The sequence below is a fragment of the Danio rerio genome, chromosome 8 (assembly GCF_052040795.2).
Source record: "Danio rerio strain M-AB ecotype USA chromosome 8, GRCz13ab, whole genome shotgun sequence".
Classification (NCBI taxonomy): domain Eukaryota; kingdom Metazoa; phylum Chordata; class Actinopteri; order Cypriniformes; family Danionidae; genus Danio; species Danio rerio.
The window spans coordinates 32,894,977-32,922,662 of NC_141028.1; the positions used below are offsets into that span (position 1 = coordinate 32,894,977).

General features: G+C 35.9%; 2 protein-coding genes across 9 annotated transcripts in view; one reads left to right on the top strand and one right to left on the bottom strand.

Annotated features, from left to right (window-relative positions):
• Positions 1–26,179, top strand: upb1 (ureidopropionase, beta). Of its 4 annotated transcripts, none has more exons than XM_087262797.1 (10): positions 1–146; positions 3,911–4,082; positions 4,441–4,528; positions 5,598–5,692; positions 11,563–11,823; positions 17,100–17,269; positions 18,840–18,921; positions 20,737–20,779; positions 24,526–24,680; positions 25,931–26,138. In XM_087262797.1, exons 1-10 carry the CDS (start codon positions 43–45, stop codon positions 26,012–26,014), a joined length of 1,254 nt encoding a protein of 417 aa, XP_087118923.1. In that variant the 5' UTR covers positions 1–42; the 3' UTR covers positions 26,015–26,138.
• The window catches only part of gucd1 (guanylyl cyclase domain containing 1), an 11,699-nt gene continuing 10,115 nt past the window's right edge, over positions 26,103–27,686 (bottom strand). For 4 of the 5 annotated variants that reach the window (XM_087263626.1, XM_087263629.1, XM_087263627.1 and 1 more), the window contains exon 6: positions 26,103–27,403. In XM_087263626.1, the coding sequence (XP_087119752.1) occupies positions 27,312–27,403 (92 nt within the window). In that variant the 3' untranslated portion in view covers positions 26,103–27,311. 5 annotated transcript variants of the gene reach the window in all.

Consider the following 27,686-nt stretch of genomic DNA (forward strand, 5'->3'; position numbering starts at 1 on the left):
ACTCTCTCTGCAAACTGAGGCAACTGCGGACGACAGCTCAAAATGTCCGGGAAAGACTTTGAATCTCTAGAGAAAGTTCTGGAGGCACATTTACCAGAAGCAGAGCTCAAAGAGGCCAGAAGACTGCTATTCGGAAAAGAGCTGAAGTAAGTTGGTCATACACTTTCCTCATTAGCGCGACAATTAAACGTGCACAACAAATCTAAGAATCATTAAATACCTGCGACGAATTTGACGACTGGCTTTGGTTTTATACCTTCGGTTACTTAACCGGGATAAAACACTTGCAGAGATTATCAGGTTCAAACAGAAAGCGCAACATGCTGTCTTTGACAAACAGCGAAAGCCAAATGAAGCTGTTTGTTTTATTCCGTTTGTTAGGGCTATTCATACAGTGCACGATGAAATTAAGTAAATGATTTGTGGTGGACTTTGGACGAAAAAAAGAAGTCTATGCCGGTGACTTTGCCGAAGTTATTTTGACGTCGCTAAATCTGCTCTGTAAAGTTGGTTTTAGGTTTAATATTCACTGGACATTCACGGACGCATTTTTAGGGATCATCTGCGAGTTACATTGACAAAACCAAAACGCAAAGAAGAAAAAAGTATTTCTCGAAGATTACAGTAAATGATTAGAGGCCAGAGTGATTTACTGCAGCTAAGGCTATACCTCTAACTATATTGTACATACAAAGCAGAAATAGGCAATATCTCTTTTCATAAGCATACAGTACACATCAGCTAAAGCACTTAAAGGGCACCTAAATAATCTTTTCTAAGCAGTTTAGACACAACTGAGCAGGCCCGGATTAAGAACTCAGGGGCCCCTGGGCACATTATCTTGTAAGGCCCCCTACCTGGCCGCACCCCTATAGTTGAATTAAAAAAATAAGAATAATATAATAATTTTTAAATAAAATGAATCTATAATTTGTTGCCCACATATTTAAATAAATGATATATAGTACATATGTATTTATAGTCTGCAAAGATTTAAATTATTTTTCAAAGCATTAAATAAAAATACTAATAAAACTACATAGCTAAAACTACATATATATATATATATATATATATATATATATATATATATATATATATATATATATATATATATATATATATATATGTGTATGTATACAGTTCTATGAATCTGAGTTCTATGAATCTGAGTCTTTCATAATACTAACACTAATTTACTGTCTCCTCCTCTCCCTGTATTTTCTCTACTCTTCTCGTGATGAAGACTTGATTATAAACCTAAAAGTATCCGAAATCACAGACACTATACCTCTTCTCTCCCCTCTCTCTCCTCTTCTGGGCCTTTCTCTCTCTCTCTCTCTCTCTCTCTCTCTCCTTTTCTGTCTGTCTCTCACCCGATGAATCCAGTCCGCGCTGCGCTGCCGTTAGCCTCCTCCGCCTGGTTAATGCTAGCTACTCATCATTTAAAGTTAACGTCTTCTTCTGTACCCTCATTCTCCTGATCACGGGTCTGTTTGAAGAAGGTGTGTATGGAAAATGCCTCAATAAAGATGCCTCCTCTCCTCTTTCTCTCGCGTTTGCTAAATCCACTTGTCCACTCATTTTTGATCTATGACAGATATAACGTTACACTGAAGTCCGCTCAGTTTAGTACGGGTTATTACAAAACTGACGTTTCCGCACTTGACCAATTACAGCATTCTGTTTAGTTAAAGAAAGAAAGGCAATTTAAATATAATAATAATATTAATATGTGATCGCGATTTTTTTTGCTCAGAGGAAATACAGTTGTCTGAGCAATAGAGTTTTTGAAGAGAGGGAGGCGCGGCAGGCGCCTATAATAAGGCTAAACATTATTAAATACCCACGAGACACTTGTGACTTTATATCACATTTGCATTATTTTAAAAAAATGTTTCTTTCCTGTTAAAAATAAATATATTTCCAATCTGATATGTAATGGGGAGAAATAAAAGTAGCACGAGTTCAGCTGATGGTGGATTCGAACCGATGTTATGATTAATCGCGTCAAAACATGAAGCCGTGTGCCTTACAAGGTGCGCCACTGCTGCTATATTATCACACTGCTCTTTACTCATGTTATCTCTATCAATCAGGCATCGATGGGCGTAAACCCTGAATAGTTTAGTCCAACTAGATGCGCTATTTGCAATTAGCCTAAAAAGACACTCCGAAATTGCCTTTTTTTCTCCCCCCTCGCAGGGGCCCCTGGTGCGCACGGGCCCCTGGGCCTATGCCCATAAGGCCCATTGGTTAATCCGGCCCTGCAACTGAGTGTAGGTATAGTGTGTCCATAGTCATATTGGGATGATTTAAAGACAATAAGTCTCTTTTTTTAATTTCCTGACCTTAAAATGGGATCCAAATCCCTCCCATTTTGAGCCCTATATGGCTACTTGATGTAGGAGGTGTGGTTTCCCCGCCCACCAAATTAATTAACAGATGCATCTACATGTCCCCATAGCGTATAATCATATCAACAAGACAGGATGTGTGCAATGCAGCCTATCATTCTAAAGTGTGCTTACATTAAGTACTAAACTGACTTATTACAGGAGAGATTTTCCTAATATTTCCATATATATAAATATAGTAAACAAAAACTTTAGAAAAATGTTACTACTGTGAGATTTTACCCATATTTTCATTCATATTTGTACAGTACACAAATACAGTACACAGTACACAAATTTGAAAAAAAAATTGCCTGAAAAATTATAGTTGGGTCAATTACTGTGAATAGTTTTCAAAAATAGACAATTTGGCTTTTGGGGATGTGCTGCACACTTTAAAATGGAAAAATACAGTGGGGTGAATTACTGTCATTATTTTTCTTCAATAGTTATGTACTGTACAAGTATGAATGGAAATAATGGTATACTCTGACCTGTAGAAAGGCAGTCAGGGCCTCTGGGAATCTGTAGAATGAGAAAATCACAGTTAAATTAGCGTGATTATTTTAAAAACGTTTTGTGTATATATATATATATATATATATATATATATATATATATATATATATATATATATATATATATATATATACAAATCATTCATTCATTCACTCATATATATATATATATATATATATATATATATATATATATATATATATATATATATATATATATATATATGAGTGAATGAATGTGTGTGTGTGTGTGTGTGTGTGTGTGCATATATTCATGGAAATATTGGCAAAATCTCTCTTGTAGTAAGTCAGTTTAGAATCAGAAGCTTACATCTAGGTGAAATACTGTTAATATTTTTCCTAAATATTTGTGTGATGTATACATAAATGAAGGGGAAAATGTGAGAAAATAACATTTAAGTGCTTTAGCTGATGAGTACCGTATGACAGGAGATACTGCCTATACCGTATAGTTAGCGGTAGCCTTGTTACCTGTAAAAAATCAGTTTGCCCTCTAACCATTTACAGGAATCTTAAAACAAATACTTTTTTTCTTTTTTGCGTATTCTGAGCATTTTGGTTTTGTCAATGTAACTCGCAGATGATCCCTAAAATTGCGTGCGCGAATGTCCGGCAAGTATCAAACATAAAACCAACTTTACAGAGCTGTCAAAGCGGGTTTTTAACGGTAAAGTTATTTGACGTTAGCCAAAACTACGTCAGGTAGACGTAAACTTGTGCCCTTTATGTTTAACAAGGCTTAATTTCTCTATAAAAATGTAAATAAATTAACCATGAATTAAGTAAACAACATGAAATTATACAACACCAGTAGGCTACCAAAATGTAAAAAAAAAAAAAACATCCCATTTATTGCAAAGACTCCAATAATTTTTGGATGTTGCACTTAATAATAATATGCATTGTTATTTTATTATTTCATAATGTTTTGCAGTTAATCTTATGTCTTTTATCACTAAAATACACTGATTCCAGGAAGCTGGACCTTCCCCGGAGTGCAATAGATGCTGCAGGGCAGCAGGATTTTGATCTGAAGGGTTATGTGTTTGAAGCTTCTCCAGAGCAGCTCAGACCACCCAGAATGGTCCGTGTGGGACTCATTCAAAACAAGATAGTGCTACCGACTGATGCCCCTGTGCTTGAACAGGTGAGAGGAAAATAAACACACATTACAAATAATGTCCAAAGGGCACATTTTGCATCTTAGCCCTGCTGAAACACAGAATAGAAACCATCACAGAACTTCAAATGATTTCCACTACAAACACCTTTAAAACCTTACAATAAATCAAACTGTAACCATGAAACCTGTACATTTAAAAATTTAAAACATAAATTAGAAGTACAATTAGACATAAATTGTCTGATATAAATTTAAATCATTATAAATTCTATAGTTTTTTTTTTTCAACACGGTGGCCCCTAACATAGGCTATGCATACTGAAACAAACTTAATCTACTAAGTTGCACTTCCGTTTTCCTATTGTGATTTTTGCGTTCACAGATCACAGCTCTACACAAGCGTGTGGGGGAGATGGTCGAGGTGGCGGCCATGTGTGGGGTCAATATTGTGTGCTTCCAGGAAGCCTGGAGTGAGTACACAAACACACACATGCACAGCTAGCTCTCTTTCTAATGAATTCAGGACTGCCGGGAAAATCCAGTTAGAATACATACAGTTCTTGGATTTCATCCTTTTTGTTAAATACTTTTATATTTATATGTTGATTTCATTGGCCAGAATTACTTTTGCAGGCTGCTGTTTTTTTATAATCAAAACATTGTGCAGTGATAACAAACAAAATATATTGTTACTTTAAATTGTAACTTTTAAATATTTTTTTAATTTTTACGATTTTAACATCTAGATATATATTAAAATGAGTGATTCATTCAGTTTTTGAGTAATTTCAGATGAAGTAAAGCATGTCACACCTAGACACATGACCAACTGCACATATTCTGTCACAAAAACTACATAAATTCCACAGCTATCTATAAACCATTTCCTGTTGTCCTCACAGCAATTACTGGGCTTATTTATGAGCACAGCGTAGAGTACGTGAAGACTTCTTGGCCTTCGGTGACGTAACACGCCTGTAAAGACATCAGCAGAATCTGTTTTACATCAGCAAAACGCAGTGACGAAGTTAAGCTGCGCTCGCAGTTTGTCTGTTTGTGTTGGCTGTGGTGTCTTGTCCCTGATGAAAGGGAGTCTCATACTCCAATTATAAACTCTCCCGGCATCCCAAAGGTCAATCAGTCCCTCTGCGTCCGAATAGGTCCCGTTGTCCAGGCTTGAACCCCTTTAACCAGCACCCTGTGTAAAACTCTGACCCCATGGGCTCTGATTTCCTGTCTTCATTCAAATCTACGAAGCGTGTTTGCTTTGATAGAAGTCATTTAAAAATGCAATGTAAACAGCAATCATTTTATCCCGCTTTAAACAAAACAACAACTGCTAATAAAAAATAAGGCCATAAACTTGCACTCCTCATCCTCCCTTCTTAGCAAGCAAAACAAAGTTTTATTGCACACAAAGGAGAGTCGATTTCAAGAGACTGAACTCTTATAAATAAAAATCAGTTCTGGTAATAATAATGCAGTCTTTTTGGGAAAATGTTGAGCGCCATTTTTTTTTTCTCTGTTCTTCACCAACAGCAATGCCTTTTGCGTTTTGCACACGAGAGAGGGAGCCCTGGACAGAGTTTGCTGAATCAGCTGAGGATGGGCTCACCACACGCTTTTGTATTCAAGTAAGAGTTGAATAAATGCTCATCAGGGTGTTTGTATAATTTACTAAAACTACATCATTTATTGTTACTGTTGGCAGAGGATATTTGCTCTGACTTTGAACAGTCAAAACGAGTTCAAATCCACCCTTTGCTAAACATTTTCTTCCATGTTTGTGCCATCACATAGAATTGCAAAGGCATGGTTTTGAAATAAAATGATGAAAAACATATTCAAAAACTGTTTAGTGAAGTTTATTTATAAACTAGTTTTGAGAGGATCACGTGTTAATGATTGCTTGCAGCCGGCCCCAAATAATTTAATTAATGATTCACCAATCAGACAATTCCTATGCACCGAAGTTACATATCACAGCCATCTTCATTTTGAAGAATCCTCCCTTCCTCTCCTACTCCTCCTCCTGTCCTAGATGGGCACAGTGGCCCAGTGGTAAGCAATGTTGCCTCACAGCAAGAACGTCACTGGTTCTAGTCCTTACCAAGCCAGCCAACGTTTCTGTGTGGAGTTTACACGTTCTCCATATGCTCACCTGGGTTTCCCCCCGGGTTCCCTGGTTTCCTCACACCGTCCAAAAACATGCAACCTAAGCTAATTGACTAATATAAATAACCACCATAGACATGCTCCTAATAAGTAGTTATTTCTTAAGAGCAATCAATTTTAGTTCATTGACTACTACAGCAGGGGAGTTCTTGAGATCTACCTGAGCTCAAACTCCCTTCTCACCTTGCAATTGGGAGGGAGCCCCGGGCTCGAGGATCTTATGAGCTCAGGGCTCTCTCCCGAGACAGCATGCCAAACAAGCTTTTTAATCAATCATCAGCTAGGTGTAAACTCTTGAAATGGGTGTTTTAAGAAAGTGCTTGGGCTAGGTGAGGGCTTTATCATCCAAATAAGGCAATATCAATCGATAAACAAAAATATTTTCTCATTTACATTTGACATTGTATTCTTGCAACCTGCTTTACAATGTAGCCTTAAAACTGAGCTGCAAATATTCGCCACTCTTTTCATTAAATATAAATAGCAACTAAGTACACCTACTGCTGGACAAAATTGACTATAATGTTAATAACATAATGCTAAGAAAATACTTTATTTTATTTTTATTTTTTTCATTTAGTTGAAATGTATTTATGACTTAATTAAAGGGGGATTTTAGCTTTTTTAAAATATCCTCTTTTGTGTTTAAGAGAATAATAAAACTTATAAAGGTTTGGAATTACTTGAGGGTGAGTAAACGGCAAGAACATTTTCATTTTTGAGTGAACTGTCCATTTAAGATGCATTTTTGGAATTTCAATCACAAGCAGACAGTGCTAAATACAGGTGGAAACAAAGTCTGAAATAGTTTGAGCTTGTCCACTTTCCATCACTTCCAGAGGTAGCTGAAAGACATATTGCTTTCAGATTGTAAAGCTCATGTGCTTAAATGTGTTCAAACAGCCAGAAAAAAAACACCTCTGCTTGCAGGATTAAACTTTGCCTGCTTAAATTGTTGGTTTAAAAGCTTGAATTGAAGTGAAAATAGTAAAAAGCAAAGTTTTCTCATACTAGTCCTGATGCTAACACAAACTCAAAGCATTTGGCATAGTTGTGAGGCTATCAGAACAGATATTTAAACTGTTGGAATGCAGCAACTGCAATAGATCGGAGACCACATACAGCTGCAAAATATGCACCAAGACTTCATTTTCCAATGCTATCTCATGCTAATTCTTAACTTTTTTACTTAGTGGCTAATTTGTATGAATTTGTACGATTTCATTAATAAATATTTGAATGATTTGCTACCCCCCCCCCCCACCCCACCTCCAATGAAGGATGGATTTAGAGGTGAGGTTTGGTGTCACTCCTGCTTTTAAAAATCTAACATTTTCATATCGTAAATTTGGAATTATAAGGTTCTATCTGACATTTTTTATCTAAATTGAGTTATTGACATATTCTTGACAACTTATTTACATTATGTGGTGTTTTTTAATAAGTTATTTACACTTTAGGACTTTTTATTAAAAAAAAAAAAAAAGGTTTTATCTTAAAAGCCCAACTCTAGCTTGGCTCTAAAAGGTTCTTTCTGTGAGCCAATCAGCATTTAAAATTCATGCGCGAGGCCCAATCAGGATCAGCTTTCCTTGTCATTTCACCGGACTGCTCCATTGACCGCAGGAAAGGTTAGAAAGACCACAAAATCTAAGTTAAATTAAATAATGCCACACCACATAAAATGAAGAAGAATCCTGAAACTGAAAGGATGTGTGTAAATGTGATGATTTAGAAGCATTTTTTTTCATTGAGATAAACTGTTAAATTTTACATGGTTGAAACAAACAAATATTAAAAAATGTGTGTATTACTGTAAATGTGAAATATTTTTATTTGTGTATATAGTTCACATATTCACTGTTTATTAAACTAATTTGCTCATTGTCTGTTTTCTTTTAAAGTCTTTAAATTCAGTATTAAACCTTGAATGGCAAATAATTAATTTAATTCATATGACATATAAATCAATAATTCATATTAAGTAGGGGTGTCCAAACTCGGTCCTGGAGGTCCGGTTTCCTGCAGATTTTAGCTCCAACTTGCGTCAACATACTTGCAAGGATGTTTTTAGAAAGCTTAGTAAGAGCTTGATTAGCTTGCCTAGGTGTGTCTGATTGTGGTTGGAACTAAACTTTGCTGGACTCCATCCCTCCAGGACCGAGTTTGGACATGCCTGATATAAAGCAAATAATTCAATAAATATTAACATATTACATACATAACATTAACAGCTGTACTGGATAAAATTTTTACCACAGCCTTGTATCCTTGTCAAAAATATTCATCCTAAAACAATAAAAAAAAATAAAAATTTAGAAAGTTTACTTCCTCAAGCCTCAACATACTGTTACGACACCCATTTATATATTTTTTCATTGTATTTATTAAAAAGTAATGCTTCAAATAATGATCTGCCGGATAGAACCTTATAATTCCAAGCAGAAAATGACTTTTCAGAATTAGAAGGTTCTATCTGCATTTGCCCTGTTTGCTTTACCCCAATTTGTAAATGTAAGAGAACTTCAATAATTTACATTTAGCGTATAATTAGGGTCTGTGTCATGTTAATGTATAAAAGAGAACTTTTATGCACATATTGTTTGCTGTAGGGAATGCAAAAACTTTAAAACTCAATATCTCAAAATCATTCAGAATGCAGATAGAACCTTAAAATTCCAAGGTGACGATATGACCGAAATCATATGCATTTGTTTGAATTATCCACTAAACTGACAAAGCACAAAATAGGTTCGTTTCCTCGTGAGATCAAGCTGGTCATTTACGTATCATCCCTTTAGCCACAGATGTTGCTGTACAAGCAATCATAACAATCTTGTTCTATAAGGTGTTCAATCCTTCTGAAAATCTTAATAATAAAAAAAAACTTTAAAGTTATTTAAATCATGTTAAGTTTTGATATATTTATAGTAGAATATCTTCTTGGAACATTATCTTAACTTGATATTCTAGTATTTTTTGGCATAAAAATCTATAATTTTGTCCCATACAATGTATTTTTGGCCATTGCAGAAAACATGCCCATGCAACATAAGGCTGGCTTTGTGGTCCAGGGTCATTTAGTTGAACAGTTCATCTATGTCACAAGATTGATTATTTGTTCACTTCTCAAACTCATAACGTGACTGCATTTCCATCACTGTGGACTGATCTGTTTTATTCCCTTGTGCCGCTTAGCAAAGTCACTTTCGAAAATGGGCATTTTAGTATTGACTGGTTTGTGCTGGACAGCTGCTTTGAGGCTGGTGATTTGTTACTGGATGTAGCAGGAGGTTAAGCCCACTGAGGGTCCCTGGACGTCCTGACCATGACGAGAGGCACAGGCCGATGAGCAGAGCAGCACGTAACGCTGGAATCTTATGAACCCTGAGGAGTTGCATGGCCTTTGACTGTTTACAGATTAGCCACTTCTATCCTTTCACAAATATGTGCTAGGATGTTTCCAGCACCATTCAGTGGTGTCTTTTTAATTAATAACATACAAATATCTTTTTAATAATTAATATTCTTTAAGGCCACTACGGATTGTGACTAAACTGTTAAAAATATTTTGTCCATGTTTAATAATTTGTTTAAACATACATAAAACATACAGATCATATATAAATGACTAGTTATTATTTTTATTGCAATACATTTTAATACAAAGTTTTATTATAATACAAATCTCGTCATCAGTATGGGCACTATCCTTTTAATATCCGAATTAAAATTCTGTTTAATATTTTTGGACGCATAATAATGTCAGGGAGATCTAACAAAGAATTAAAGGAATTAGATTTTAATGGTAAACAACTATATTAATATCAATATATAGCATATTTTATGTTGAGCATCATTTTTTTTTCTCTGTGTTCTGAAATCAACAATGCCGTTTGCGTTTTGCACACGAGAGAGGGACCCCTGGACAGAGTATATTTCTATATTTAGCATATTTTTTAATTCTAAATAATTAAATAAATAATACCAACAAATAAAACTGAAAACAAAATGGGGAGGATGTTTTAAATTTTTTTATCAAGAATTCATTTGTTTCTACAACATAAAATAAAAATGTGCTTAATATGACTATGAGAAATACAAATATATATGAGGGAAACAAAATAGGCTTATTGAAGTAATACTAGTTCTTAAAAATTTTACAATATTAAGTAATTTAGAATTAAAATTTTATTATAAATATTAAAGTGTTTTATTAATATAAAAAAGAGCTTCATTGCTTATTAATATTGTATCAAAATTGTGTAAAATGTCCAGTTGACAAAACATTAAAAAACAGGAAAAGTATAGAGATGACATGTACACAAAGCCTGCCTGGTGAAAGGGTGGGGTTTTTTTCTCAAACAGTGGACTTTTTTTATTTGCCTAATTTTCTATTTAACTATTATTCATTATTATTCAGTATTTAAGTACTGAATTTAAATTACATTTTAAGCACTATTTTTAGCTGAATTAGCTTGTCAGATGGTCATCATAACCACACTTTTTGATGTACCAAAAATATTTCCTAAATATTTAGAATAAAGAAATATGATAAATATTTATTTTTTTAAATACAAATTTATTAGATCATATATCATAAGAAAAAGAGTTTTTAATTAAAAACTGTAGCCTATTTTCACTTATCAGGCAAATAACAAACTGGCCAGCACATTCCTTCCTTTTGACCATTTAAATAATTAAAAAAAAATCAATTTTTCTAGCATCTCTTGTAAAAAAAAGTAAATTTGAAAATTATAGTTGCATGGATAACAACATTAGTCAAAATAGTATTCAAATTTGTTTTAAAATGTGTTGTTTTTAGTGCTTCACACTTTTATTGGTCATGTTTTCTTTCGAGAATAAGGTCCAAGATTTAGAAAAAAAAGTTACTTGTCGAATGTTTTCTCTATTTAGATTGTATGTTTTCTTGCACAGCTGGTTGTTGGACAAAAAGTATTTGTTAACATTGGCCAAACTGATTAACTGAAGTCACACCAAAGGGACAGCCAACAGAGAATTCCGCTTGGTCTTAAAGCCTTTTTTGATGGGTTATTTTTTACCATTTATAACGGCATAACAGTCAAAATGGGACAAATAAGCTCATGTATGGGACAAATTCTGGACCTTTGTTAGTGAGGGATGAGTCTTCTGAACCACCCAAACCCCCCAGTACAGTCTCTTATTACTGTCAAGTCTTCTGAAATATCAAATGATTTAGCCTTTTTATGACAAGACCTAATGTCTTGTAAGCACTGTACCATGTACTTCTTTGAGCAGCCATCACTGCTAATCCTGATGCCTTTTTTGATTAATTGTCATTTTGCAGCTGGCCAAAAAGCACAACATGGTGGTGGTGTCTCCTATTCTGGAGAGAGACGAGATCCACGGCGGTACACTATGGAACACGGCAGTGGTGGTGTCCAATAATGGCAATGTGCTGGGCAAAACACGGAAGAATCACATTCCCCGAGTTGGAGATTTTAATGAAGTCAGTCAAACTACCTTCAGTGAGAAACAACACAGACTCACCAACACTCTCCATTCACATCAATGCAGTGTCAGCACTTGTTTACATCAAGCTAATGTGGTAATTATGCTGTAACTTTAAAAGTAGTACAGTGTGGCGTTGTTGGTTTAGTATCACTGAGTAACTGATATAGTTTGTGTTAAAGGGAGAGTTCAATTCACAAAGTGGCTCAAAAATGATTAAACGCATGAAGAAAGCGAGGTAAAAAAAGGCATGGAAAGCCCAGACAACAGCTGACATCTCTCAGTCTCTTGTCAGTGTACTTGAATATTAGCCGATTCAGTCCAACATCTACATTACCAGATGATGAAGATAAAATAAGGGTGGACATTTCAGCAACACAGTGATCCAAACACTGCAAAGAAAACTCTCAATGGGTTTCAGAAAAATAAAATAAAACTGCTGGAATAGCCAAGCCAATAACCTGACCTGAATACGATAGAAAATAAAAACTAAAGATCCGAGTTCAGATGAAACCCACAAAAATATCAAGATTTTTAGACATAAAAAATTCTTTAAGAGTCGTCTTGAAGCTCTCATTACAAAAAAAAAATGTTTATACAAAGAATTAAATACATTCCAGTAATTCCGTACATTCTCCTTGTGCCATTCTATTGTCATTACACAACTAATTCTTCAGATTTTTTTTGTTTGTATGTTTTGATTGTATGTGTTTTTACCAAAATCTGGGTCAATTTAATCTCCTCAGCTTCTTTAGAATAAATATTTACCAGGAAAAATCAGCACATACTCATTTTACTGTCTATATAGTCAATTTCAATATTTCAAGTAGCAAAATGATAATCCTCAAGAGAAGTCCAAACCTTAAAAAAGATGAAAGACTATTTTGCTTTGCTCCAGCATTATTAGTAGAACGTAATCAAATGATCATGAATATCACTTTTGGTTGAATGACAGCTGTGCACGCACTTCAACAACCATGTAAAACCTGATCCTCTTGTTCTCCAACTTTCATGAGAATGATCCAAATTTTTTCATGAGCTTTAGGGGAAACAAAAAAATCTGATAGTTTGAGTAAAGACTCACATAATCACTTATTTGACCTATAAATAGTGCAGAATTATAATAAATGAGTTAGTATGCTTAGGGCCTGACAGCATCTGCAAACATTTTTTGCTATTTCTGATTTGAATTTAGTAAGAAATCTTTGGAATTATGCAAAATGATTTTGTGAGTATCATAACTAAAAACTAATATATGAACTAAAAAGTAATACCTTTTTAACTTTTATTTGATGTTTACAATGCAAATCCAATTAGATCCACTTATTTGGTAAACAAAGCAAGTCTCTTATATAATATCTTTACTAAAAGACTGAAAAAATTTGTTTACAAACTGTATTGTAAATAAATCATATGAAAATGTTCATTTTAGTCAATAATATTACTGAAATTAATTTAAAAACTGAATAAATATAAATAGACACAAATTTACACAAGTAAAAAAATAGACTCAATGATGGGCTAAAAAATCTGCGGAAATCTGTGGATTTCTGCGCGCCCTAAGTATGATTAATAAATCCAGTACAATTATTATTTATTCCTAGTGTATAAATGCATGAACTAACGTTAACTGATGGAGCATTATTGTAAAGTGTGACCACAAATGTTACTAAAGAAATGAAAAGTTCAGTTTAGCTATTATAGAAATGTTTCTTTTCAGAGATTTTTTTTTCACCTTCAGGTTAAACAAGTCTAAGTTTGTAAGTGTGTGTGTGTGTGTGTGTGTGTGTGTGTGTGTGTGTGTGTGTGTGTGTGTGTGTGTGTGTGTGTGTGTGTGTGTGTGCGTGTGTGCGTGTGTGCGTGCGTGCGTGCGTGCGTGCGTGCGTGTGTGTGTGTGTGCATGCATGTGTGTGATTTGATGGCAATAAGAACAGTTAATTTGTCTCCTGCTGTGCTGTTTATCGGTTTAATGTTGTTTCTTTGATCCAGTCCACACTGTGATATTGCTCTAAACAGGAAATGTTCCCCCTCTGTTTTCTTGGAAAGCCTGCTTAAGTCTACCTGCTGGAACCAGAGGATGGAGAGTGCTCAATTGTTTAGTTTTCAGCCAAATAAAGGATAATTTTAGTAGAAATCAATGCTGATTAACATCAAAAATGTTTAAAAAATTTACACAGAAACATTTCTGCGAAGTCCAGCGTATTGCCTTGCATGAATTTCCGCGTTACATGACCAGCATTCATTTTCAACAGCATCACAAACTGTGGCCACAATCCAAAGTACAACATATATTTTGTTTCTGCCTCACATGAACTGACAGCTATCATTAAAACACACGATTATCTCTCGTGTGATCTTTACATAGTTGCTAATTTTTGCAAGTCGTCACACATGCCAAAAATATCAGGTGGTTTAAAAAAAATCTCTAACATTTTACAGTAAGGGGGCGACATGGTGGCTCAGTGGTCACACTGTCACAGCAAGAAGGTCACTGGTTCGAGCCCCGGCTGGGTTTAGTTGGCATTTCTGTGTGGAGTTTGCATTCAAGTTCAAAGACGTGGGTGAATTGAATAAACTAAAATGGCTGTAGTGTATGAGTGTGAATGTGTGTGTATGGATGTCTCCCAGTTCTGGGTTGCAGCTGAAGGGCCTAAGCTATGTAAAACATATGCTGGATAAGTTTAAACGGTGTATGTTTAAACATAGTTGGCGGTTCATTCAGCTGTGGTGACCCCTGAGGGACTAAGCTGAAGGAAAATGAATGAATGAAAAAGTTTGGGCACCCCTGTGGTAAAAGTATAAAAGTACAAAATCTCTGTAATTTGCCCTCTAGTGGCAGAGTTAATGTTTGTAAGTATTCATTCATTCATTCATTCATTCATTCATTCATTCATTTATTCATTTTCTTTTTGGCTCAGTTCCTTTATTAATCAGGGGTCGCCACAACGGAATAAACCGCCAACTTATCCAGCATATGTTTTACGCAGTGGATGCCCCTCCAGCTGCAACCCAACACTGGGAAACAATCATAAACTCTAGCATTCACACACATACACTACGGCCGATTTAACTTATTCAATTCACCTATAACGCATGTCGTTGGACTGTGTATGGGTGTTTTTTAGTCTTGGGTTGCAGCTGGAAGGGCATCCGCTGCATAAAAACATGCTGAATAAGCTGGCGATTCATTTGTTAGCACTGTCAACTCACAGCAAAAAGGTCACTGGTTTGTATCATGGTATCATGGTATATCCGACGCGTAAAACATTTGCTGAAATAGTTGGCGGTTCATTCCACTGTGGTGACCCAGGAACTAAGCCGAAACAAAATTAACAAATGATTACTGTTTAATAAATCTGTTTTGTTCAAATGCACCAAAATATAACCTATATTCACTGAGAAATGCACCAAAACACTCATTTATGCGCCTATATAATGTACTGTCAGCTCAGTTTTTGCAGAGGAATTGACGAGTCCAACTTAGAAAAATCCATACTGCTAATGCACACCCTGATGCTGTTGTGTCCACGATATCTCAATCACATCTGACTGAAACAGTACTGGTGAAACAGCTCGCCGTTTAAATCCATACTGGGAGCAACACATGCAACACTTTTTGCAGGGTCTGTTTGTTCTATATAATGTTGAGAAACCACGTTCACAACATGACTGATGATGCAGGCAGAGATGAGGATCTGTTTCATAAACAAAGATTTTCCCACTTGTTCATGTGGCAAGTAAATACGGGTGCATGTTGGACTTTTTAGGTCATTAAACTTTAGATCCACAACGTCCACTACACTGGACGTCTTTAATAGTCATTTTAAACCATTCAGGATGGGATGTCCAAACCACAATGGGTGGCCTAGCTCATACATTTTTATGACTGCAGACTTGTTAGTATTATTTAATTTATGATAATGTTAACTCAGAATTCCCGACAATATGCTGTCCAATTCTTGGAATACTTACATCTGCTATTTTAAGTTGCAGTTACACACATATGACTATAAAGATAAATATGACAACTACAGCTGTGGAATAATTAGCTATTATTAGGTACATGTTTTGAGTAAGATGTTCATTGCAGGCTTATTTTATAAACAACTGATAAGGTGTCTTCAAAATCTCAAATAAGGCTTATATTATTTAGTTTTTCACCACATTGCGATTAGAAGGTTCTGTCTGCATTCTAAGGGGTTTTGAGAAATTACACATAAAAACATTGCAAATATTATACAGATGTTAAGCTTTCTAAATAGAATGCCCCAAAACGTGCACAAAAATATTTGGAAAAAACATACTCAATAAATACTCGAATTTAACAAAAAAAAAAGTCACATAAAACCTATTAATTCCATAGTGACAATTAATTTGCAGTAAATCACAAAAGGGCAATATACAATATTCTATGTCTTCAGATCTTAAATTTGGGGAAGAAAATGAATACACACTTATACATATTTACACACATATACATATAGTTATAGTTGCAGTGTGGACGCTGCTATTTTTGTATAATTACAGAGATTCTTTTAGAACTATGTCTTTATGGTTTAAGCCTGTAACATCAAGAATCATAACTATTGTAATAGTATTGTAATAACAATTTTTGGCATCCACACCAACACATAATATTTTTCATAATAATTTCATAATATTATTAGCTGCTGATATTAATTGTCAAGCTCTTTTAAACCTTTAAGGTTCAAAATTTAGGTATGGTTTTCCTGGTATTTTGTGGGTCAGCTCAATCCACGAAGGATTAAATGTAAATTATTACAAACAATAAAAATAAAAACCTGTGAATATTAAAATATTATCAAATATAAATTTACACAAAAAAAGGAGAGAAAAAAAATAGCAGCTGAGCTAGTACATCCGACAACCGAAAAAACGTGATTTACCATAATGTAAGGGATTTGATTGGCTGTTATTACCATTCATTCATTCATTTTCTTTTCGGCTTAGTCCCTTTTTTATCCCAGTGGAATGAACCTGCCAACTTATTTAGCATATGTTTTACACCGCGGATGCCCTTCCAGCTGCAACCCATTGCTGGGAAACATCCACACACACAACCACACACACACACACACACACACACACACACACACACACACACACACACACTCATACACTACGGTCACTTTTAGCATACGCCTGCTGTGAGACAAATATGCTACCCACTGCGCCACTGCCCCGCCTTGTTCTGACCAATGAACAGCTGAAAAAAATATGTATTTTCAAAAAAGATTTAATGTTTAATGTATCAGAGTATTAAAGCAAAACAAACAAACTGTATTTTACTGATACAAAGGTATGAAATGTAGCTTTTCTTATGGTGGTCTTTTTTTTTCACTCTGCCTCTAGTCGACGTATTATATGGAAGGCAACACTGGTCATCGTGTCTTCCAAACACAGTTTGGAAAGATTGCTGTGAACATCTGCTATGGTCGACACCACCCTCTCAACTGGCTGATGTACAGCGTTAATGGAGCAGAGATCATCTTTAACCCCTCAGCCACCGTCGGGCTGCTCAGGTATCATACTGTACCGCTGTCTTCTTCTGATAGAGATGCAATGCAGCATAATCTGAAGGCCACGCCCACTGGGGAGAAAATCCTTTTATATTACGGAAAGCTGCCTCCTTTTCATTTTTGAAAAATAACAAAAAACAAACTATGTCTAAAAACTGCCACACTACCTGACAAAAATCTTGTCGCCTATCCAAGTTTTAAGAACAAAAAATAATACCTAGTTAATAATTGGGTATTAGAAGTGACTTATATGATTGGCAAAGGCCTCTGGATTACGCTTATTTTACCAAAATAAAATATGATCATGCCTTGATTTTTAATTATTTAATTAGAACAGCAAGGTCTGACTTTGCTTAGACAAAAGTCTTTTCACTCAACAGAAATAATGTACAATATAGATTATAAAGTCATGGTGCAGTGGAAAAAGAATTAATATTGTGTATGACTCCCATGAGCTTGGACGACTGCATCCGTACATCACTGCAGTGACTCAAATAACTTATTAATAAAGTCATCTAGAATGGCAAAGAAAGCGTTCTTGCAGTTCATCAAGATCCTTTGGATTAATCTTCAATGCCTCCTCCTTCAGCTTACCCCAGACATGCTCAATAATGCTCATGTCTGGTGACTAGGTTGGCCAATCCTTGTACCTTGACCTAGCTTTCAGGAACTTTGACGTGGAGGCTGAAGTATGAGAAAGAGCGCTATCCTGCTGAAGAATTTGCCCTCTCCTGTGGTTTGTAATGTAATGGTCAGCACAAATGTCTTGATACCTCAGGCTGTTGATGTTTTCATCCACTCTGCAGATCTCTCACATGCCCGTACTGAATGTTACCCCAAACCATGAATTTTCCTTTACCTAACTTGACTGATTTCTATGAGAATCATGGGTCCATGCTGGTTCCCATAAGTCTTCTACAGTATTTGTGATGATTGGGATGCAGTTCAACAGATCATTCATCTGAAAAAAGTCGACCTTCTGCCAATTTTCCAAATGATCAACTAGAAGACAAGTTATTATTTGTTGCTCTTACTACTGGGATCGACGACAAGACTTTTGTCAGGTAGTGTAGGTGACAAGATACAACCAGATAATTACAGTAAACAACCAAAAAAAACTCAGAACTAAATTTTTATAAGCTGCCCACCCCACACTGAAGCATACTTTGCATAATGTCAAACCGATACTGCTTCTTACAGAAAATTATAAGACTGGATACATTTGGATATTTGACTTAACAGAGACAAAATATTCACCTCACATACAGTCAAACAGGAGCGTCAGGATCTTACAATTGAGCTGATATTACCTATATCCACATTTGTCACCTTAAAGGCTTGCATTTACAGTTTAGTAGCTTATAAAAACTTAGTTCTGGGTTATTTAGCTTGTTTGCTGTACATCATTTCTCACAGCAGCTTTTGGGCATTGTTCTGTTTTATGTTATATGTCCGAAATGACAAAGATTGTATTGTTTCCTCTTTCTGTGTGGGTGTAGGCTAAATGGTCTCCATCTTTATCAGATTAAAAGAGGTTGTTTTCCCTCAAGCTGATGCTGGTTTTGTGTTACAGTGAACCAATGTGGCCGATTGAGGCCAGAAATGCAGCCATCGCAAACCACTGCTTCACCTGCGCCATCAACCGTGTGGGAACGGTAGGTGTCGCTTCTCCTTCAAATAACCTGGGTTTGCCCAGGGGGCACCCACCTGAGATTGCCCCCGTGGGACCTACATGGGATTGCCCAGGTGGGACCCACCTGAGATAGCCCACGTGGGACACACCGCCCGCATAGGACCCATCAGGCATACTAAAAATGTATTAAACTGTCAAAGTGCACATACTTAATTCAGATAAAATATATAATGGCTACACACTGTGTATAGGCTATATTTCCTTATTCATTAATTCATTCATTTTCTTTTCGGCTTAGTCCCTTTATTAATTTGGGGTCTCCACAGCGGAATGAACCGCCAACTTATCCAGCAGGTTTTTATGCTGAGGATGATCTCTGGGGAAAAAAAAAATTATATTATTTAAATGATTATAAATCTAAAAATCAAACAGTTTTCCAAACTGATCTTTTAAAGCAACTTTTGACAGATTTCATCATAACCCAATCAAAATGCAGCACATATTTTACACAGCGGATGCCCCTTCAGCTGCAACCCATCTCTGGGAAACATTCATACACACTCATACACTACGGACAATTTAGCTTACCCAATTCACCTGTATCGCATGTCTTTGGACTGTGGGGGAAACCGGAGTACCCGGAGGAAACCCACAGGAATGCAAGGAGAACATGCAAACTCCACACAGAAACGCCAACTGACCCAGCCGAAGGCTTGAACCAGCGACCTTCTTGCTGTGAGGCGACAGCACTACCTACTGCACCACTATGTCAACAGCTATATTTATATAGACATAAATATTTATTATATTATATATTTATATTACTATTATATATTTATATATACACACCATTAAGAATATTGAGCTGTTTACTAAATTAAAAACGCAAATGGAACCAAAATTAATATTTCAGAAAAATCAGAATTAGATTTTCCCCTCCTTGGACAGCCCTGTTAAAAATGCATCATTTTTATTACAAAAAAAAGTCAAGAAAAATAATGTGTATGTGGCATAATGTACCACTGTACTTGAGCATCTATAAATTGAGAGTCTATATTTTAAACGGTAGATTAAGCCTATGTATTTAATGCTGATGTATGGTTTTTTATATGGATGGTATTTAAGTGTTACAATAATTAAGTTTTTTTCAAGCAATGTAAACAGAATTAAACTGAAAACCGTGATCACAGAACTGTGATACAAACCAAAGCAGCAATTTGGGATGCTGTGCCACCTCTAATGTCAATAATTAAATTAGCACCTAGGTCACGGGTTGTCCGTTATCACAATTATCATGTTGATAAATGTATCGGGGACCAAATTTTACCACCTAAACTTGGAAAAGGTCACATTTATTATGATATATCCTCTTTAAATAATCACGTTAAAAACATTTGTGTCTAAATCATACACAGAGATTCCTAGGAAACGTCCCAACTATGTGCTGTTTCTTCTGTGATAATATCTCTACCACAACTGAAGCAAACTGTAATTGAACTAATACGATTAGATAAGCACATGCTAATAATTTAAACAGGATTATATGGCAAACTGAGAATAATGTTGCACAGATGAAAAAACAAGCACTGTCCTCTTTTCTGTGGCTCTGCAGAGTCTGGTCTCTGTTAGTGGTTCTAATGTCTTAGAGGGATGACTTTTATTCTCTGAAGTAGATACTGTAAACCAATTATGCTGAAATTGGCTTATATGGGACTTATTTTGGCTCGCGTATGAAAGTGTGGAGGTTTCTGATAAGTGTTTTTTTTGCTGCCCTCTGCTGCTGGTTTGTGAGCAGATGTTAACCTTTGAGTCTTGATACTGATCTGTTTTTTTCCAGGAGTATTTCAAGAACGAGTTTACATCTGGAGATGGAAAGAAAGGTATTTCTCTTTATCTTTATATAATGAACGTGTGCACGTATCTGCTTATGTAAAAGTGCTGCTCTTCCATGTGACTTGTACAAAGGAAATGGCCAATGAAAGGACACTTCTACCACAAAATTACAAATTTAGGAAGTTCTAATTGATTCATTATGGCATAAACAACATTAAATTATAGCATCATGTATAAAGGCGCCTGCCAATGCAATATGGTAATGACATGATGAGGAATAAAAGTGCAATTTGCCATGTTGTTTTTAAAAGAAAACTACAAATTATTTAATCAAGGGTACTTTAAAATGACCAAGTAGCAATACATGCATCTAATATTCATCCATTCATTCATTCATTCATTTCTTTGGCTACATACCTGTTTTATCAGGGGTCGCCACAACAGAATGAACCGCTTAATCAGGCCCGGATTGGCTAATCGGGAGGACCGGGAGAATTCCCGGTGGGCCGGTCCGTTTTTTGGCCGCGAGGGCCGGTGTCCCTATAGCTCCAGAATCTGTTGCTCTCAGCAGTCACACTTTTTAAATTAATTTATTTATGTACTTGACCACAATTCTTATTCATTATTTTACAGCTGCTCTGCTCTTTTTATATATAACCAGCCTGCAGGTTATTGATGATATAACTCAGATGAGTCACTATTCAATATACAACTGTTGTGGTCCAGTGGTTAGCATGTTAGATTACTACTCCGCCAACCCGGGTTTGAACCTCGTCTGAGTATGTTTTTTTTTATTGTTAAGACATATAATACTGTTAGGGTTGTTGAACATTTGAAGTTCTAAAGCAGCTGTTTTCTCAAAAAAAAGACGTGATAGTGTAATTAGAAACTGAATTGGAAATGACCTTATTTTAATATAATCAGTCGTGAACCGAGGTGGGCCGGTCTGAGGCTTGAAACTCCAGGGCTGAAAAGGAGTCCCACTCCGGCCCTGCGCTTAATTCAGGACCGTGCGAGACTTTCCAAGGGGCATGTGCTGAAAGAATGTGCATGTGCATGTGTTCCACAGATTGAGCCCTATCTGTGCTCGTAATTTGCTTAATTGCTTACATATAAATATAATGTATTATAACGAAAATATAAATGCGATTTATGGACGAGGCAGTGGCGCAGTAGGTAGTGCTGCCAAGAAGGTCGCTGGGTCGCTGGTTCAAGCTTCGGCTCAGTTGGCGTTTCCGTGTGGAGTTTTCATGTTCTCCCTGCATTCGTGTGAGTTTCCTCCGGGTGCTCCGGTTTCCCCCACAGTCCAAAGGCATGCAGTACAGGTAGGCTAAATTGTCCGTAGTGTATGAGTGTGTGTGTGAATGTGTGTGTGGATGTTTCCCAGTGATGGGTTGCAACTGGAAGGGCATCCGCTGCGTAAAAACTTGCTCGATAAGTTGGCGGTTCATTCTGCTGTGGCGGGACTAAGCTGACAAGCAAATGAATAAATGCCATTTATTTTACTTTATTTTTTGGGGACCACGGAGTTGAAGGTCCACATGCAGCTTTATTAATCACATTAGTCTGACAGGCAATGATCAAAACAGTAGCAAATTGGAACATTTAGGTAATCCAAAGAATGGTTAAACTAACAGGCAAATGGTCAGGACAGGCGGAAAACAACATGAACAAAGAAACAAACAAAAGGCAAAACATGGCTAGATAAGGCAAGCATCAGGGATGGCTGAAGTTAAACTGATGTGTCGAGATCCCAAAGCGCAAGTGTTTCGAAACACTGTACCGAAGCATAATGAACACCCACGTCATGTGACTAAGGCGATTCGAAACACACAGGTCACATGACAACTTTATCGATACAAAGCATCTGTCATTTCAGAAGCATTTTGAGACCTGGCAAATCTGCATTTAACTGACAGAATCGGAAAAAAAACATGTGTAGCCTAGTGGACTGCCTGTGTGCATAGAACAACTGTGCTGCAAATGGTTCGAGTTAAAATCCTGACTTGTACAAATACTCTGAAATTATGACTTGATTTATTTAATAATGTTATTTTTTTCATGACCAAAACAAGACATTTATTCACAAAGTGTTCATTCCAATGTTAAAACAAAATGTGTTACAAGGACAGAGTATTTAAAAGACTTACATCTGTAGCTGCATCAGCCTGGAATCAAACCCATTATCTCTGCATGCTAGTCTGGAACTCTGACCGCTCCACTAAATCACTTGAAATCTAAATTCTACAACGTAGGGTTTAATACATCAATTTGCTTAACTGTTTCTTCGCAGAAGCTGTTCCAGAGCAATACATAAAAATATAATAAAATAAATGTAATAAAAAAATATATATATATTTAAACATTATATTCATTAATATTATAAATTAATATTATATTTAGGTTTTTTTTTTAACAATAAAAAGTTGTTACTGCATATGAGTGAGCCCTAAAAACAATTTACTTGTATGTTTGCTTTTGAAGAATCACACAATATTGCACATTTCCCTTTAAGGTGGATTTAAAACCTACTAGAAAATTTTATTTGGGTTAAACTAAAGACCATTCCTGTCTGCAAACAGTATATACTGTACACAAGTCCACCTGGCTGCTTCCCATAGCTGAGAGTCTGTGTGTGTAAGCATACAGTATAGAGGACCAGCGTATTTGTCTGTCAGTCTAGCGTCTGTATCAGTGCTGCCCGAGGACAAGAGAGCGTGTTCAAAGGTGTCGTGTTCCTAAACTCTGGTCTTTCAGGCTTCTGTTCTCACTTTCAGCCCTCATTACTGTTGCATAAGCCTTCAGCCTGAACACAAAGTCCCTCACGGCTGTTTTACATCTGCAACATGACTAGGGTCACACAGACAATAATGAAGGACTTCATTCATTCATTGGCTACAAAATACTATTTAATAAAGATTCACTTTCTTTGTTCCAACAAAGGACGAGTGAAAAGAGGTTCTTAGGCTTCAGAAAATATTGGGAACATAAAATCAGATACTATCTTCATTCATTTTTATTTTAGTTTTCTATAAGGTTTGTGTTTTGCAACTCTGTAAGCAAAATTTGCAACATGCATCAAAAGGTTTTAAACTTTAAAATCTTTATTTACACAAACATGATGTTGACCTGAGAAAGTTTTTCATTTGTAGGTTTAGAGTAGTTTCAACCATTTAAGAACAAAGGTTTTGAAGGCAAAAACTGAGCTTGAGTTTATTTAGAAACGTACTGTATATATTACTAGGTATTAAATTAATTATTAGAATATTATTACTATTTCAATTGTTTCCTCTTTGGACACTGCAGAAATAATATATTGTGCCTTTTTATTCTCAATAAAAACTAAGATAATAATGTTTGGAACTTACATTTTTAAGTTATAGCTGTTTTTATGTTGTTTAATTTAAAGGTTAATTTGATTCAACTTAAATTTAGGGCAACCAATCATTTTAGTAATGTAATGATGTCTGAATTATCTTTAGATGTGAGTAGCGGCTGCTAAAATTGTGCTTTTTCATAATATGAATACATTGTTTTAATAATTTTATAACCTTTATTTTATCAGGAAAGGCACATTGAAATTAAAAATCTATTTTACAAGAGCGTCCTGACCTTTTAAAATATATTTAGGCAGGAACATTTTATGTTTCATAACATTTCCATTTTGATTGCATTTGTGAGATCAAATCATTAATGGTGTGCATCTGTGACTGGTTTTAAAAACCATCTGGTTCAATCTTATTAAATTCTAGTGTAGATTTCTAATATGGTTTTTGGTTTGCCTCATCTGTAGCGCACCATGACTTTGGCCACTTCTACGGCTCCAGCTACATGGCTGCACCCGACGGCAGCAGAACTCCAGGATTATCCAGAACCCGTGATGGTCTGCTGGTGGCAGAACTGGACCTGAACCTCAATCGCCAAGTTGCAGACAAGTGGAACTTCAAGGTGGGATCAAAATCCCTACGTTTACCAAAACATGTCAAAATATCATCCTCCAACATCAATTTGGGTCGTTACAGTTTTTTTTTTTTTTTACAATTGCTTTGCTACAAATTTCCCTGATCTCAATTTTCAAAAGTCTAGACACAAAACTCTAAAGTCACTACTTTTAACAGGCTCTACAGTGCTCAAAACTCTGCATGTTTTGTTTGGAAGTAGTTCCTCTTGCAAAGGGATTTTGAGATTCTGTTTTTTTTTTTTTTTTTTTTTTTTAACATGATTATGCCGTGGAACTGTTGTATAAACACAATGTCACACTCGTAGCAGTGCGATGTGGCTGTATATCGTCACTGGTGGGACACTACGGACATATTTGTAATTCTAATAGTTGGTAAAAATTGCTATTTTTGCCATGTATGACATACTTTACATATGTGAAATCCATATGAACTAATTTGTCTTGTGTAATTTGCATGTATTTCCATATATCAGATTTCAATTTTGGCATCTGTGTTTTCATCAGTCTGGATTTGGCCACAGGTCCTTATCTACATCACAGTGGTGTTTTCATTAGTCAAGAATCTCAGAAAGATGCAAATTCAGGCCTGACATCGGCCTGCTGTGGTGCTGTTATTGGACTGCCTTGCATTCAGGAATGTCAAATATGAAAACATTGTCTGTAAAAAGTGGTACACGAAACAGAACCCATATATATGGAATAAGGATGAAATCTATAGGTAATGTAATGCAGTTGGGTCATCTTCTGTAGTAACTGATGTCATTTGATCTATCCTGATTTTTTATGATCTAAACTTGGTAATATTATACATCAATTTCCATGCGTCAAGTGTAATGCAACAGTTACTTATTATTTCGAGCGCTGGTATCAGTTGATAGTTACATCGTGTTCGTTAAATGAACACAAGTTATTTAAAAAAATGTTTGTGTTGTGAAATGGGATCAAGTTAATGGTTAATTGTGTTATATTGAAAATGTGATTTTAATTCAATGAACAAAGTATCTTTGACTTGTGTGTATTATATCCAAGAATTTGAGAAAAAAAAAAAAAAAAAGAGTTAAGAGTTATGTAAAAATGTGCAATTTTGGCAATGGTTGTGAATTTTGTGTCTAAAGTTTTGAAAATTGACAGCAGGGTTCTGAAATTGTGGCAAAACGATTGAAAAAGACTATAGATGTAGACAGGGCTCTCTCTAGTAATGTCTGCGTGCCATTAACACATATGAATCTCTCCATAGATGACCGGGAGGTATGAAATGTACGCAGAGGAGCTCAAAAAAGCCGTCCAGCATGACTTCAAACCCAATGTTATGAAAGATTGAGCCGATCAGAAAAAGCATGAGCTAAAAAAATCCCATTAGGAAAAAGTGTTTGTTTGTTATTCCTAAATAATCAGAATGATGCATTCCATTAAAATACAAATCCAACTTTTATTCATCTCTTAAATGCAACTGTATATTTCATAAAAATAAAGTCTGACATCTCAACATTCCTTATGTTCTTTTAAAAAAAAAAAAGCACAAGCTGATGTAATCAGACACCTGATGCAATGTCTTAAAAATCGAAACAAACAAAAAAACAAGAAAGTAACATTTGAACCTGAATGATCACAGATTAAATAACATAATTATGGCTGGTGGATCACCATAGTGCAAGCATTTCAATCGATCAGCCATTTTGTCACCAACCATCAACGACTGGACCACTGAGCCGGCGTGTAGTGTGTTTACAAGACAGCAAAGTCTTCACAACGCTGTTCTGACCATTTCAAGCGGTGCACGACTCCACAAAACACCTGACGGTAAACCTCTAAACATAGTGTTCATGTTCTCTCCTGGAGGAATTCACTAATTATGGCAACACTAGAGAACTCGTAATATTGTGATTTACTCGATGGTGTAATACTGCACTAGTGCTGTGCGAGTGAGTTTAAAACGTACTTAAGGGTCAAGGTTCACATTTGGAGCACAAAGCAGAATGACTCTCTCTTCTGCTACTCTGCATGAGGTTATGAAGGACATCCAGGGGATTCTGCTTTGAAAGGAAACCCCTGGAGAAAGCGAATCCACACCTATTGCATCCATGATAGGTCTAGCAATTGATCAAATCTTACCTGAGTTTATAAAAACAGCTTCCCTCTCTTTCGTGAATTAAAATCATTCTGTTTTCAATGAAGTGGCTTCCAAGAGGAAAAATAAATCATCACAACCCTCATTATTTAGCAAGGTAACCCTGAACAAATACACACAAAAAAGTCTATCTTTACATGAAAAAACATTATGTACACTCATTCTCCACCTCCTACAGTGGCAGAGACTATTATAAATCATGAGCTATGGATAATAAAAATCCACATGACAATAATTATGCATTACAAACACAAAGCAACTCCCTTTCCTTTTGTTTCGCTGTGGTTATTTCATTCTGTGGCCGATGTAGCACCATAGTAATGCTTTTGTGCGATGCTATAGCTCTAATGAGGAGCATAGCCAGAGGTGACACACACTACCTGCTATTGGCCAGCAGCACTGGTACCTGTTGGCAAAAATGATACCCAGCCAGCCACAGTGGATGCAAAAGGCGTTTGAATGTGCGCGTTCGCTCAGAAGCAGGCAAAACTCAACCGTCTTTGTAGATGAACAGAATGTCTTCGTCTGTGCCGTAGCTCCTTCGGGCCTCCTCGAAATTACTAAAGCTTGTGCAGCACACACCTGTCAATCAAAAAGATGAGCGTATATGAGAGTTGAAAATGTTAACCTATTATGCAAATGTCACTTTTAGATAGTGTTTGAACATAAACAGTTTGTGACAATGTGACATCACGATGGCTGTTTCTCAATATGCGTTCTTGCGTCCTCATGTAATGTCATCATCAGCTGCCAAAGTTCAGTTCTAAAACTCAAGACCACAAGAACAGAGCACGCATAAAAGTTCCAGGATGTGTTCTTGATGTCGAGGACACATCGATGCAGACTTGAGTGCAAAATTCGCATG